Genomic DNA, 16,042 nt, shown 5'->3' on the forward strand with positions numbered 1-16,042 from the left:
AATACAAGTATGTTTCAAGATCAACAGTCAAAGTTGATCAAAACTTTGAAATCATAGAACTAAAAGGTGGCGTTATCTAGTTAAAGGATTGCTCGTGAAGGAAGTGAGACTAATCACTAGTTAAACATGGAGTAAGGTAAAATCTTCATCAAAAGACACCTAGGATCATCTGTTTTTCTGAGCAGGCAATTCGATGAGTAAAAAAAAAGTTTTTGGGAATTTGAGATGAAATTGTGCTAAGTCCTGATGATGGAAACTAATGAACCCCTTGCACTCATACAGTGCTCCACAAAAGAGTGAAACTTCCAAATGTGTGGAAGGGACAGGTCGCCCAAGCAGAAGAGTTTCTAGGGTGCACCAAGTGCATCATGTAGGAATTTGTATTCAATGACTTAGGGAGCTGCAGCTCTGGAACTGCCTGCACATTTTCTATGGCAGGTCCAAGCAAACTCTGGAGACTTCAAGCCTTAGAAAGGTCAAAATTAAGGTGTAAGTGGCAATTGAGACTTGAATCCAGAGGGAAGCATCAATCACTATGAGCAGCAGATGTGGAGGGATTTGGTTCTGGGGCAAAAGCTAATGACCACTAGGACTCAAAAAGGATTTGGTTCCAACTTTGCCTATGCACCTTCAATATCTGAGTTTTAAATTAATAGGCAAGCTGAGAAGAGAGAAAAATCCCACTAATAATAATACGCCTTAATGTATTTTCCTCTTGTTCTCCACATGTAGATCAAATTTTTGGCTCCCATTTGCACCAGGTTTGTAAGCATGAGAAATCTACGGTCCCCCAGTTCGTAAGGCTCTGCATAGAAGCTGTTGAAAGAAGAGGTGAGTACTTTATTATTTAATACTTTTTTTTTTCTCTAACAGTAATAAAAACTTTAACCTTGTAACTCTGCTTGGATTGCCAGGGTAGGCAGACAGCACAAGCTATAACATAGTTATGAATGGAACTCTATCACATTCTGCATATCTTCATTTTCTTTATATGATAAGACATTAATAGAACTCATTCATGCTGATTATTCCCCATTTTTTTTTTGACATGTTGTTGGTTTAGTCTTTCTCTGGGTAAGCAAATGCTAAACATTGATCAAATGTCAGCAACTTTCATTCTAAACTCCCTGGTGAATGTAAGGCCAATACTTTTTTCCTAAGTCTTGAATTGCATTTAACCAAAATAAATGTTATTCTAGGGTGGCCATTTTTTTTTTTTTTTTAAATGAGTGTAGGTGTCTAATTTTTACAGTTATTCTAAAAGCCATGATACTGCAAAAATACTGAAATGAGTATCCATCCTCATTAAAAGTTTTGATTAATAAGAAGAATTTTCGTAGTATAAAAAGATGCACTTAGCACCATTGCCCGCCTTCCTTTCTGCAGAGTGTATCTTCTCTCACTGAAGGTCATTTTCTTTGGAAGGTGCATGCGGTAGATGCAGAATCTTAAAATGTATTGTATAAAAATGTGAGGCTTCATCACCATCTGTTACAAGTTTACAACTTGTTCCAGGGATCTGGGGAAACATATATCTTGCAAAAGATAGAAAATTTATTTTCAGAATAAGGCTTTGTGAACCCATTGTCACTGCCATATACCGGAGTCTCAGAACAAGAGAATCCATGAAAAATAAAAAGATACTTAGAGTGTTACCCACAAAGGAAAAAGCTATTTTAATTCTGCCATTGTTACCTGGTTTTATAGTGAAAGGTGCAATAAAACTACCCTGGAGTTTCAAACTCAGGGAAATTCATGCTTTAATTATACAGCAAAGAGAGCACTGGGATATTATTATTCCCAGAATGATTGGCAGGAAGTCGGAGACTGAAACAAACTGGAGATCGTTCAGTAGGGGGAGATAGTGGCATTGGGTTTTTGTGGAGGAAGGCTGGAGGCTGGATAAAAAAAGGGGGGAAATGTGTGAAGTGACTATTAATAGAGGAGGAATTGTGAGGTGAAATTCAGAACATGAAAAGGAAAGGCAGAGATTAGATTGCAAAAATGCCGCTCCGTGCTGAACATGTCTAACAAACTGCTTGGTTACAACCTCAGCACGAGTTCTCCCAACAATGGATATTTCATAGATGTTTTGGAGTGTCTGACCACTCCTCCAAGTAGGAGCGAGGCCAGAGGTCTCTGCACTGCTGAACTGTGATAGAAAAATTCAAGGAACATAATGAGATGTTTACTGTCTGTGTGATTATCCAAAAAAATGTTCGTATTAGAAACTGGATGTACCACTATTCCTTCAAAGAGGCTCATCCTTCTGAGAAGTGCATTACAGTTCTTGTGTTTCCTTCAAACTTGCTGGGACTTAGAGAGCTTACCCCTTTTGGTTAGCCTAACATGTAAATAAATGCTAATCACATGGCATGAGATAAGAATTTCATGTTATCACTATATTTATGAGTTTATATTTGATACACAGTTTTGGGGTTTTTTGCTATTATCATTTTCTTGGATTAAGATGCTTGCATTTGCTCACATTCTATTTACTCAAAGTGTTGTTTTTACTGAGTTCTGGCATAAACTATCTCAGGACAGCAGTAATTTATGTGAAGCTAAGTCCAATGTTTATGCAAGCTTCTGATGACATTTTATGCCGGGGTTGGTATTAGGAAGCAGCGTGTGGAGGTGCCAAGTCTCCCGGCATGGCTGAGACTCAACAGATCTGAAGCCCTCCTCTTAATGGCCAGATATGCCTCCAGCCAAGACACTCAACTGCAGAGTCATGGGAAATACTTATGTACCAATTATGGGAAAGGCACATTTAATGAAAACTGTATGTTTACTTTCATAGTCTTAGTGAGATGGCCTAGATACTCGGTGCAGCTGGCATATTGGCTGTGGTGGAAAAGCTTTCTTTTCCTATTTAGAGAATATATCATCCACATACTGTAACTGTACCAGAAATGCTACTTGCGTGCTTCGCTTAAGATAAAGGATTATTAGGAAAAAAACCTTAGGAGACCGTCCCTAAATGTTACTTACAAACTGTTTGTACTCCTCTGACCATTTGTGTTCCTAGCTATCAGCTCGTGGATTTAATTGTTATTCACCTACTGGTTTTCTATTTGCTTTTCTGATTTTTAGAGCGTAATCACTGTGCACAGAAAGAAAGTCTAGCAGGGATGTGAATAAACCATATTAATTAGTACTTTTTCCTGTGTAGACGAGGTTACACACAATAGCCAAATGTAGCAATATTCACCCACAGATTAAAAATTTAGAGGTTGCCATTAACCTTTGGCAAAATTTCCTGTTTAGTTACACTATTTTAAAATGAATATCAAAAGGATGTTTTTTCTGAATATATTATGTTCTAACTTAGATCAAAGTTTGATCATTTGTCCCCCGGTCTGCTTCCTCACCATTTCAGAACAGGGGTGCTTTCTAAGATCTGATCTAAAAACTCTCACACCATAATGCATATTTGCCTATCCAACAAGGATTCACTTGTGAATGTGATAAAAATGGAATGAATTCCACTTTTTCAGCCTCTTCTTGTATTTTTAGTTATTGAAGTAGAACTGTGAAGCAGAAGGTCTTTCTCCATTTTCTCAGCCATCTTGCAGAGCTGGTAGTGGAATTTAATAAAGAGAGGCAATAAAAATGTGCCCATTCTTGGAAACTTGCAAGGAAATTGTCACATTTAACTTCTGGAGTTTTTTTAAGGAAGCTCAGTTTTTCTCTTCATTCTTCCTGTGCTTATGAATTACTTATAATAATTACTGAATTATTCATTCATAATTTTTTGATGAACTTCTAGTCCTGATTATTGAGCTATCCAGACCTGTGCCTCTAAAGTCAAAACTATCTTGGGAAGGCATGTTGTATCCTTGTTTTTTCATGCAATATCTTAAATAAAAAAACCCATGTCTCTGGTGAGGATAAGAGAATGATTCTATTCCTTGCAGCAATTAGATTGAAGAAATACAGGGTCTACTCAAAGTTCTCCAGCATTTCTTCATTTTCTGTCTTCTCAGGGACTTCAGGGGAAAGTTTTTTATGGAGCAGCATGTCCTGTGGGGGGGGGTTTTTTCTGTTTCTTCTTTTACTTTGCCATCCACACCTACCTTGGATGGACCTCAGGCTTTTCTGGGGCTATCTGTCGACCTGCCCTTTTCAATCTGTATTCCTGATTTTCAATCTGTTTTTCAATCTGCTTGATTTTTCACCCTGGAAAGTGTCTGACAGGTAGCACCAGCCCTGAGCTGAGCAGTGCAGCGAGGAGAGCCTGGGACAATCCTCCCAGCTCACTCTAACTCACTCCTGCCAAGGGTGTGGCCCATTGCAAGACTTTTTGGTGTTTCTAGGCCAGATATCATTTCCAGTCATTTCTGGAGTCTCCTATTTATTTTGTTATCCATGACCCTTTAAAAGTCCTGGCTGTCTTTTTTTTTTATTTTTTGGGGGGGGGGGGGGGGGGTATTTTTTTAAAAAATATGTGAAAGGCATGAGTAGAATGCATTTAAAAAAGAAATAAAAATATCAGTGTGTTGTACCTCAACAACATGCCATCCAATGCTTCTCATAGCAGTGTTTTATCGTGTGAAAGCAGTCTGATACTAAACTCTTCCAGGGAAGATCATTTGCCTGTGTGTTTAATGACAGAGTAAATGAACACCCCGAGCAGTCCGTATCCTAAACCTGCCCAGGGTATCCAGAGTGGCTGGGGTTTTGTAAAGAAATACAGTCCTAATGCTCCAGGGAAATATAATTTAACTTTCATTTCTCTTCTGAAACATCCTTCATTTTCTCCCTCCATTCCCAAATCCGAGTCAGAGTTCTCAAATCAGCCTAAATGACTTGAAAAACGACCCTGCAGGCAGCAAAGTTGGTGATCACAGGTACTGTTTCCATTCTAAGCTGGACGTTGCAGATATTGTTTTCTGTTGCTTTTCTTGGAGCACAGGATGCTCTGACAGGAATGATACACAAAATTACATATTTGATTCAATGCCTAAAAGCCACCCTGGGATCCATAACCTTGCTTAAAGATTTAAGAAAGACCTTTAGTCCACTTCTGAAAAGGTTCTTAGCTTAGAAAACTTTATCTTTCAACTTTACTTCTTAGCAGCTGTTATGTTTTTTTGCTGTCGTTTGTTTGACAGGATCCAGTTATAGGTTCCGATGTCTGTTTAAAGAAACAGGGAGGTTGTTGGCTTTAAAATTCCCTTACTGCTTGTGTGTTCAACATTTTCCCAGGCTTTTCTACATAGTTTGCCAAGTAAAGGGACTGACCTTTTGTAGCAAACACTTTTTCATTTCTAAATGCTCACTTTGATTTTTGTCCCATTTTATGCTCATTCCAAACTGTTTACAACCCACTAAAAATGACTGTGAATTATATGTTTGTGTAATGGATTCCTTTTGTGGTCGGAGTGGAATGTTTACTTTGAACAATTAGTTATCTTTGGGCAGATTATAGTGACCTGAAAAAAGAATGGCTAAAATTATTATAGTACCTTAACTATTTCCTTTTGTTATCTTCTCTGGGTGTCCAGTGTATTATTTACTGGGTTTCATTGCTCTGAGACCCAGGGAACAAATCATGTCAAATAAGAGCAGTGACAAAAACCCTTCTGAGTGTGGGGCTCTTGACTTGGGGGGTGATCTGGGGTAGCACCAGAGAGATTTCAGAGGGCACCATTAGGCAATTAAAGGCTGGATGTACAATTTTAAGAAGGAATAGTTTGAAAAAAAATTAACTGTTTGCTCTCCAAAATTCAGATTGCTCACAGGCTCCAAAGTCTGACACCCCAAAGTGCCTAAAACTGATGCTGATTTTGGCTTTAATTAACTTAATGTCCATAGCTGTGCTTGATTGTGCACAAGATCGTTGCAGACATGCAGACACACAGTCTCATGCTGCAGAATATTCAGGGTTTAAGGAAGAAAATGCCTTTATGGGCAAAGATAAAGTAGCTTATGGGATGTAGTAAAGAAGTACAGTCATCCCAATGGAGAGAAATGAAGATAAAAACAGTATTTTAAACTACCTCACCTCCCAAATGCCATGCTGCCCTGTGACAGAAGGTTGTGTCCTTTTCATCAGTTTTATCTGTTAATCTAAAAGCTAAAGTGCAGCTAAAAGCACTTTAAAACCTATTTATAAAAAAAAAAAAAAAGAAAAAAGAAATAAAAAAAGGAAAAAGAAAGTGATATTTCATTACCTTCTAAATCATACATCGCTTAAAAGGTAGTCAGTACTCTGGTAGAATGTTTACACAGAGGAGAGTTCACTTATCTAGAGGAGTTAAGCAAAGAGGAAATGAGTTTTAAAAATATAAAGTATTGTGAATATATTTATGCTGCTAGAAAAGGTGAGTTTTTAAAAGAGTTTAATGCTATCTCATTTTCTAATGGAAGGAAGCATTGCAGAATTTTAAAAGAAAAAAAAAATCCCAAACACTTCCTAAAGCTGAGAATTTCCATGCTGAGATCATTGGTTGTGGTATGGTGGAATGAGTGGGTTATAAACCAGTGGGGATGGCAGAAGACACAAGGAATGGATTCATAGCCTCTTTATAAACCCCCCAGAAATTTACAGAATTGAGGAGGTGGGAAAAGCCCTCTAAGATCATCGAGTCCAACCATTCCCCCACCGCTGTCATGGGCACCATTAAACCACATCCCCCAGTGCCACATCTGCACAGCTTTTAAATCCCTCCAGGGATGGGGACTCCACCACCTCTCTCCACCTCTGGTGCATTATCATACTCATTATCTGAGTTCAGTAATGTTCTTCAGCATTTATTCAGCCTAAGCAAAAATTGGAGTTTATTTGGTACTCAAAAATAGCTCATTGCCATCCCTGAGGAGCTGAGGGAGGCAGCAGGAAAGTACAGGGTAGTTCTGCCAGGGTGTGCTCACCACCAGCTTGGGGCTCCCAGTAAGTGCACAGCGCTCCTGGGACACTTCCCAGCACGGCTAGACCAAACCCATCGGCCAGCGGCACCAAGGATTTGTTCTGGCAAGGCTTCCCTGAGAAGGGAAACCTCAGGAGGCTGACCTATCCTGTGCCATTTTATATTTCTGTCTGAGTGCAGGATTGTTCTCCAAGAGCACTTGGCCCCTGAGCAACCACTGAAATGTATTCTGCGTTTCTTCACTCTCGTATCTTTCTATCCTCAGAAATTCTCATGAATAGCAGTTTGTTTCCTACAAGTTCATTCACTGATTTTCAGGGCTTATTCTCCTCTGGAAATGTATTTTCCAAGCTCTTGTTTGATTCTCCCAGGCCTACACATGCTTCCTTGCTTACTCTGATATAATTTTACATTCTGTTTCCAGTGGCTTTAGAATTCAGTACCCTGAAACTACAGAGATCATGTTGCTCCACCAAATGATCTGAGCTCCCAGTTCTGCTAATTTTGTGCTGTTCATTCTTTCCCACTTTGGGATAATCTATTATGCTTGGATCCAGGCACGCACTAAAAGCTAATACTTCCATGAAGAATGTGCAATTTGTACTGTTTAGCTTGAGATGAGATTCCTGAAGCCTTTTATGATTCTATCTTGTTCCAAGGAGGCTTCTGCTCCCAACTTTTATATGCACTGAATGTAAAAGAAAAGAGAAAAAAAAGAAGGGAAGCAAAACAAACTGATAGGAAAAAAACTTGCACACACACAAAAATATCCATCGGTTCAGCAGATAAAGCCTTTTTCCAGGGAATTCTAGTGTGCAGAAGAAATCTGTTTCTGAGGGCATTGAACTATGTTTACTTTAAAGTGGCCAACGAGCATAAACTCAAATGTACAAATGAATGCAATATAAAACAACAAAATTCTGAGAAAAGCCCTTGCAAGTTTGTGATTTAAAATCTTTGGTGCTTTTATTTTTTTTTTCAATTTTTTGGGCTTTTTTTCAAACAACTCATCTTTTGAGTAGAAATTAAGGGCGGTTGAATTTAGTGCGAGCACATTGGCAAGCTTTCCTCAGCCATTTCTGTCTTCAGGCTCAGGCAATCCCACCATAGCCACCTTTCTTAGAGTAAGAGCCAGTTAATAGTGTTGTGCAAGGTCCAAGTCAGAGCTGGCTCTGAAGGGTATTCACTCTGGGGCCTCTGTGTCTGCCAGAAAGCCACATTCTGAGTTAGAAAAAAAAATATCAAGAAGTGTCAACAGGAAACATCACGGAAGGGCATACAAGACAAATTAGAGAAAAGGAGACAACAGACAAAAATACAAAAAACAAAACAAAACAAACAAAAAGAAACAAAAAAAATACTAAAAGGCTGGTAATGACTAGGCACAAAAGAGAATAAATATATAATTATTTAAAAATTTGAAAGAAGAGACTCTAAGTTGGTTAGAAGAGGAAAAAGCCATAAAACAGGCAGGCATTTGAACCAGTTGTTGTCTTTGTCATAGTCACCTGATACCTGGTTCATTGATTAATCTGTTCCAGAGAAATGTATCCATTTCTGTGAAAAAATGGGGGGATTTGTATTTTAAGCCGTGCCAGTAACAACAAGCAGACACTCAGTGTGCACCAGAGTAACATTTACAATGCCTGGGCCAAATTCATGCCTTGTGTAATTTTATTGCTTTTACTGGAATTACACCAGAGATGAGTTTGGCCTTTTGCCTTTTTCTAGCATTGTATAATATATCTATTTGTGAACATGTAGAAGGAAACGGGGCATTTTGTCTTCCGAATTTTCCATAAAATCCTGTTCAATAGGCATAATAAATAAAACAAACCACTTAACCTACGAAATAAGAAAGACTCAAACAACGTTTTTTAGATATTAAAATAATGGTAATACACTCTGTAAATCAAGGAGTTGACACTTGCACGGGCTGAAACAAAAAGTCCAGAGGAATTTAAAGCCAGCTGAATCCGTGTGTGTGTTACTTGCTCTGTGCAAAAGGGAGAATGAAGGTCCTGACTCACCCCCTGGTCAAAGGCACATTCAGGGAAGCTCACACATGAGGGCATTCTCCTCCCAGCCATGAAAAAGGTGAAAAGAGAGGCACAAAACTCTTCTCTTTTCCCCCTGAACAAGCTGAGGCTGTGAGGCACCGTGCCCTGGTACAGCACACATGCCACCACAGACAAGGAGCTGGCAGGATTTCCACTGCAAACCCCATTTAGTCAGACTTTGCAGTTCAGACATTAATAGAACACTTTGGGCTAACACTTGACAAAACGAATCTTGGCCTAGAAGAGATGTTCACTCACACACAAACACACACAAAAATAGAACTTACGTCCATTAAGTTCCTTTAAAAGGAGAAGAGGTGTAATTTCAGATCCTTTCAATATCTCTCTGCTTAAATAGTAAGCTACGTTTTTAAAAATATTATGAAAGCATAATTCCACAATGCAAACTAATCACTTTTCCTATGGGGGAAAAAAATCTACTACAACTACACTGTATTTTTTCCAAAAAAAAGTTTTACAGCAATAAAAAAAACCACATTAAAAAAGTTTTACTGTCTGTATGCTACACTATGGGGTCAGTTTAAAAAAACCTGTCTCCTTTTTTTTTTCTGCCTGCAATTCAAGAGAGCAAATAACTGCAGTGGTATTTTATTACTTCAATTATTTGCTGTAGCAGCTTGTGTTACATCAATGTTTTAATCATATAATACCACAGTCTAATGGGATTGATACCTAAGTGAGAGAAATTTTACCAACAGAGAGCTTCAGGAGGAAGGCAGAGGGCAAAGGAGGAGGACAGATTAAGAAGGAGACTTTCTGTGAAGGCTTTCACTTCTTTAAGAGATTTCTTTAGCTTGTTTTGCTCCCCTGAAATGATGAAACTGATATTGTTTGCAATCTAGTAACAGAATTCTCCCCAAACTGGCTACTGCGTGATGAGCCCCCAGGGGACTGCCAAGTCTTTCAAAGATCTCCAGTGGTCTGTTGGCTCAGCAGATTGTTTCGTTATGATCAGGATCCTCACACATCATGGATGCAATTATATAGCAAACCAGCTTCTTTTGTCTTCACTCAAACAATGGTGTGGGAGGAATGGCATAGATGTAAATGAGAGCAAAATGTGAGTGTTTTGTTTCATAACACAACAGGCCCACACCTCTTGGGTTCTCCAGCTCTCTCCTTGTGGTTCTTTCATGCACTTTTTTTGGTGCACCTTTTTCAAATAACTCGAATTTTTGGGGAACAGGTGTTGCAACCAGAAACTGCTTTCTCATGCCTCTTCTGCTTTGCAATGGATATAGGTTATTTCTTCCTATAACTCCTGTTTTATTAACACAAGCCTCTGTCCACGAAGACAGGTGGGGATTTCTCTTGAGGGACCTGAATTGATCTGTTCTGTGGTCAAGAGTTGTGCCTTACGGTTAAGGAAATGGGTCAGAATTTTGCTGTTTCAGGGCCTTGTTTTTAAATACCCAGTTTTTAGTTCAAGATCTAAAAACAAAGGACAGGAACTTATTTAATTGCCACTATTATGGGCCATTAACAGGTGATACTGTGGCTCTTGAAATCACCATGGATGCCTCCAAACCAAGGGTGAGGTGATATCTCTGAAATGTCTTTGCTCAGAAGATAAGGAAGTCCCCAAAAGGCAGAAAGAGGTTGTTCCATGCCTTTTTTCTTCACCTCCCTGGGAAAAATTCCCCCCAGTATTTCAAAGCATAAGGTTTGATTTGTCCCTCCTGGGCTGACATGGTGTTATGTGACATGACACACCAAAGCAGCTTCCCTGTGCCAGCAGGAACCACACAATGGTGTTGGAGGTACCACAGCTTTTTGTTTACTTGGAAATGAAATCATTCTGATCAGTGTATGGTATCAGTTAGCAAGTGCTGAGTTCCTCATGGTGATACTGCTCGTGTTGACTTAAATGGAAAAGGGATCAGCTCAGAGACCTTTAACAAGAAAAGTTCCTTGGTGTGCTCATAGTGATGCCCTGTGGAGCCACCAGAACTAAAAATCTGTCAGCATGCTTGGTAGAAACTTTGTTTCGTGGTTCTCTAACTCATATGATTGAGATTAAAGTGAGCAAAATCTTGGCACAAGGCTTGGCAGGCGGGAAGCATTCCTGTGTTTGTGTGAGTGAGACAGAGGGACAAAGAGAGGGGGAAATTTAGCAGCCACTCACTTGGTGTTAAACTATCAGGTGCTACATATTTTTAATAAACCTTAGCAGAGAGATAAGATACATCCTCTTCTATTGAAAGCTGCTTTCACTTAGACTGTAAACTTAACTTTGAAGCAGCTGAGCATCTCTTCTTATCACTGAAAACAAAACCAATCAAATTCTCCAGCCCAAACAAATTGCAAGCCAGACTTGAATCCAAACAAAGAGGTGGAAGGTTCTGGAAGGGTGCTATTTATGCAGGCAGGTTTTCCTACTTCGACACTAAACCAGAGGAGCTACAAAACATTTTATTTAATGCCCTGATCTGCGACTTGCAGGACTGTGCTCACAGCAATGGCTGCAAAGACCCCATATTTTTTAATACTTTTCAAACTCTCCTGATGTGAATGACTGAAAAGTTTCTGAATTTGCACATTAGAAATGGTTCACTGTGGTGTCTTTTATTATCTCTGTTTCAGTTGCATTTTTGTGTTCTGATACATTAAAAACACAAAGGCCACAGCTTAGAGCAAGTGTTTCTGTTAGAAACCCTGAAACTGCCTTGGATATCTGTATAGTATGTGTCATTAATAATTACTGGCATTTTCACCAAAGAAGGAAATCAGATATGGAAAGCAATTTATGCCAACTTCATCCTTCCAAGCCTTCAGAAACACCAGAGGGTCTATGTGAACCCTAGTAGAAGGGATGAGATTGGATTTCTACCTTCCTTACATCATTCCATGCCACAGTCAGCATTAAGACACAAAGAGAACGATTCAAATCAAATTTCTTCCTGTATCTTTAAATTTTAAAACAATTATCTTCCATGAAAATATCAAATGATACTCACATTTATGCATTCACTTCACCCAAAATTCAGCTAACATATATCCAGTGAATTTTATTGCCAACAACTAGGGGTTTTTTTCTTATCAAGAGTTGGTATTTTTATGTATTTCTTGCATGTCTCAGCTATGTTTTAGTTATATAATTTGTGTTTAATTGAGGGTTTTTTTTTTATTTGCATATTTCAAAGCAGAAAGCAATTTGTTCCTTTTCAGACTATACTTGAAAAACCTTTTTTTTGAGGAGTCCCTGAGCAAGAGATGTACAAGTTTTGTGCTATTTTAGTGCAGTCTGTCCTGGAATGCGTGTCAAACCATAGCATGAAAACTCTGGAGCTGCTTCTGCCAAAGTAATAAAGGATGCACCAGTCTCTTAAATTTTGGCAATTATCACCCTTTATAATCCAGTTCAGGAGTTTTATGGTTTTTCCAGATACCTTGACTGTGCTTTTTGCTGAGTGTTGCTTTGGTGAACAGATTGTTCCCAAATTAAATGGAGTGTGGAAAAAAAAAGTTTTTAAGTTACTTGAACCTGTTTGGGGAAAGAAAACACAGTGGAAATGACAGGAAAAATAATATATATATATATATATCTGCAGAGTCCTGCAGCTAAGATGGCAAACTAAAGTGGAAAAATATGTAAGAACAATAGGTTTGTGTCATATTAAAATTAATATCTCTGTTTAGTATTGCTTAATGTCGCTGTTTCATAACGCTAAATATGAATTTCGCAAAAACAAGGAAGTTTTGCTCACTTCTTAGACTAGAGATTTATCACACTAGAGAAGGTGGGAGGGCGTTCAGTGGAATCCCATGGTTTTCACTATTATTGGGTCTTGAAACGTGAGCAAAGCACACGGAGATGGTCTCCACCAAGGCAGGAGTTATCTCTGCGTGCACATGCACACACACCTTTGTGTTATCACATTTATATGTTATCACATTTATATGTTATCACATTTATATGTTATCACATTTATATGTTGGGCAGATATGCAATGCCAGGAATTCAGCGAGCTGGTGCTGGTGGCTGTGAGTGCTTATCTTCCCAGAGAGCCTCTGGCTTTTCCACACAGCCGTGGACTGCAACACCCAAAGGTGTCTGATAGTGCGCCTTAGCTAAAGAATCTACCTTTTAAATGTTTGCTCCCTCCTGAGATAAAAAGCAAACACAAAGATAGATGCCTACAATACAATGTGAATAACAACTCCACTGCCAACTGCACACTACAGCTTAGAGCAGGGCTCTGCACGTCCCTCTGCTAGGAACTCAGAACCTCTGTGTTTTCTGACTGATTTCTAACTGCAGGACACACATCCAGCCCTCTGTGCTATGCAACAAAACAAATGCTATCCAGTGCCCCACTGATATTTCTTTAGCTGCTGTTGAACTGCAGCAAACTCAGCCATGGCATCCCTCCCCAGCCATGCTCAGGAGCTGGAGGGAGTGTCCGTGGAAAGTCCAGCAGGGCCTGATCCTGGAGATAACAGAGATAACCCTGAGACATCTAAGGCTGGACAGAGCCCAGAGTCAGGTTATCAAGTAATGGATCTGTTATAAAGGGTGTTTGGCCTGTCTGGACTCCTCAGCTTCCCCAAAACCAAAAAATTATGGAAGAAATAGTTCCGTGACTTTCAATTTGTTTCCTTACTATCCCTATTCCACCCTAAACTTCCAATCCCAGTCATTACCATAAAAAAAAGAATTGAATGAAAAATCTCTTTACCAAGCAAAGATGCTGCAGACTAGAAAATGCAAACTCCTTACCCATTTTGCTAATTTCCCTACACATACAGTTCCTCCAGCTCCAAATGTTCAAACTCCAACAAGAAGCAGCGCTAGTCAGGATGGGGAGGTGACATTACTTAGGTCTAATTTAATCTCTCACTATTGTGAAAGAAGGGGAAAAGCTTTGTCCCTACTGTGCACTAAATTCCATTTGAAATCAGCACTGGGAGCAAGGGATGTTTGGAGAATTGTAGCTGTCCCTTATCTTTAACCACAGTTCCTACTGTGGTGTCAGTGGACCTGACTGGAAGTTCTGAACACTTCTAAAAGGACATTGGACCCCCCAAAATTCAGTTTCCTTTGGCATTCTGATGTTGCTCAAAAAACACAGGCACGATGTTGGTGATGATGGATCCCCAAATGAAGCACAGTTCAACCAAAGTGGGAGGATTTAGCAAAGTGCATAAATTTCTTGTCTGCTACTGTCTGTAAGAGGCAGATCTTTACAGTGAGCCCAAGTCACAGCTGGCTTTTTCTGGAATGGTTTATGCTCTTGACCCTCCTCGGCTGTATAGCCAATAGGGAGTTGTCAGGCTACATGTGTTTTTAAACTTCTTTTCAGCTAAATCAGAAATCCAAAAGCAAAATACAGCTCTCAGCAGTATCATGTGGAGTTGTGACACTCCCTGGAGGGCTGGGGTACATAAACCAATGAATGGATTACAATGAGGCATAAATGTAGTATTTTCATCCATGACAGATATAATCTCGAGCCTGTATTTTTCATGTTACTTAACTCTTTCAGAACATAATGTGTGGCAGAAAATGTCTTATAATGCACATTGCAGTAAATATCAGTCAAGTATGCTTTATTGCTGAGCTCTACATGTTTCCAGAAGTTAACAGGCACAGCTGGGATATAAGAAATGGCAGTGTTGTATATATTTCTTGAACATACAAAATACCTTGGCTCTCTTCTCCCCCACCCTCCACATTACATCCCCAGCTGTTCTGATCATGTAACACAGTGGATGAGTTTTTCCATCGTCAGCTTCTCCTAAAATGAAAACCTTTATTCAGGCTTTCATCCTTCCCAAAATAAAAAGCATTATCCATATTGTCACCAAATTCAAATTAGACTATCAGAGTGTGGCACGGAGTAATAGAAATGGAAGGTGGTAAACTGCCTGTTGGTAGCTGTACCTAGCAGAAAATGCTCAATACAGGTAACATCCATTGATTTTAATATAAAATCATGGAATGATTTGTATTGGAAGGGACCTTAAAACTCATCTCATTCCAGCCCTGCCAGGGGCAGGGACATCTTCCACTACCCCAGGTTGCTCCAAGCCTCATCCAACCTGTCCTTGAACATTTCCAGGGATGGGACACCCACAGCTTCTCTGAGCAACTCATCCCAGTGCTTCTCCACCCTTGTTCACTCTTGGTTAGCATCAAAAAAATTGTACTTAGATAAAGTAGCAAAAAAACAAAGAAATCTTATTTTAGTACAGATGAATTAAGGACTGGTCAGAGTGGATCTCCCAACCTGTACGTGAGAAGCAGTAACTGCAGCAAATGAAAGGGAATAGGAGAGGTGAAGGAGGTGTTAAAGGAGAAAACAAACATGTAAACAGAACAGGAATAAACATCCTCAAAATTAAATACTAATGTGTTACAGAGCGAAAACGTCCTACCTTCAAACCTTTGACAATTGCAGATATTACACTGTGTTGCACGAAGACAATGTAATTTCCTTTTAAACTGCTATTCCATTTAAACCAGCAAGCTGATGTGTGTACTTGAGGTCTGTATTTGGTAGGCATTTTTTCCCCTTTAGCATAAACCTTGTTGATTTAAAAAGTGAACAAAGATGAATCAGGTGGTAAATGTATTCATGTAATCATTTTCATTAATAAGCTGTTATAAATAATAGAGGGAAGGTTTTAAGTGTATAATTCTCTGTCGCACAATTGAGATTTTTCCACATCTTCAGCAGTAAGTTAATTAGAATCACCTGCATTTTCTTGGGCGGACACCAAATGGATTGCAAACAAAAACAGATTAAAATAGCTGTAGCTCATGGCATACAGATGACAAGATTCACAAAGAGGACAATCAGGCAATGAAAACCTCCTCTTTTTCAAACATTTTTAAAGGAAATTCAGCTCTTGTGAGTTGCCGTAAAAAGACGTTTGTAAGTGTTTCACTGAAAGACTAGAATGGCTTTGTTTCTGATCCCATGATGAGTGAAAGAAATGTTTAAGAAAGATCACTTTACAGAGAGATTCAGACTGAAATGTGATGACTGTGATTCAAGCCAAGCCAAAAATTACAGCTCAGAATTAAAGGGGATGGACGTGGCTTGGGAATCCATTTTCCCACATTCCTGAATCTCAATCATC

At 39.1% G+C, this 16,042-nt stretch overlaps 1 protein-coding gene across 2 annotated transcripts in view; it reads left to right on the forward strand.

Annotated features, from left to right (window-relative positions):
• Positions 1–16,042, forward strand: part of ARHGAP15 (Rho GTPase activating protein 15) — a 322,319-nt gene that overhangs the window by 194,914 nt on the left and 111,363 nt on the right. For both annotated transcript variants that reach the window (XM_063401000.1, XM_063401001.1), the window contains exon 11: positions 733–831. In XM_063401000.1, coding sequence (XP_063257070.1) covers positions 733–831 — 99 coding nt within the window. The remainder of the gene's footprint in view (positions 1–732; positions 832–16,042) is intronic.

This window comes from Prinia subflava, chromosome 6 (assembly GCF_021018805.1).
Source record: "Prinia subflava isolate CZ2003 ecotype Zambia chromosome 6, Cam_Psub_1.2, whole genome shotgun sequence".
Taxonomy (NCBI): Eukaryota; Metazoa; Chordata; class Aves; order Passeriformes; family Cisticolidae; genus Prinia; species Prinia subflava.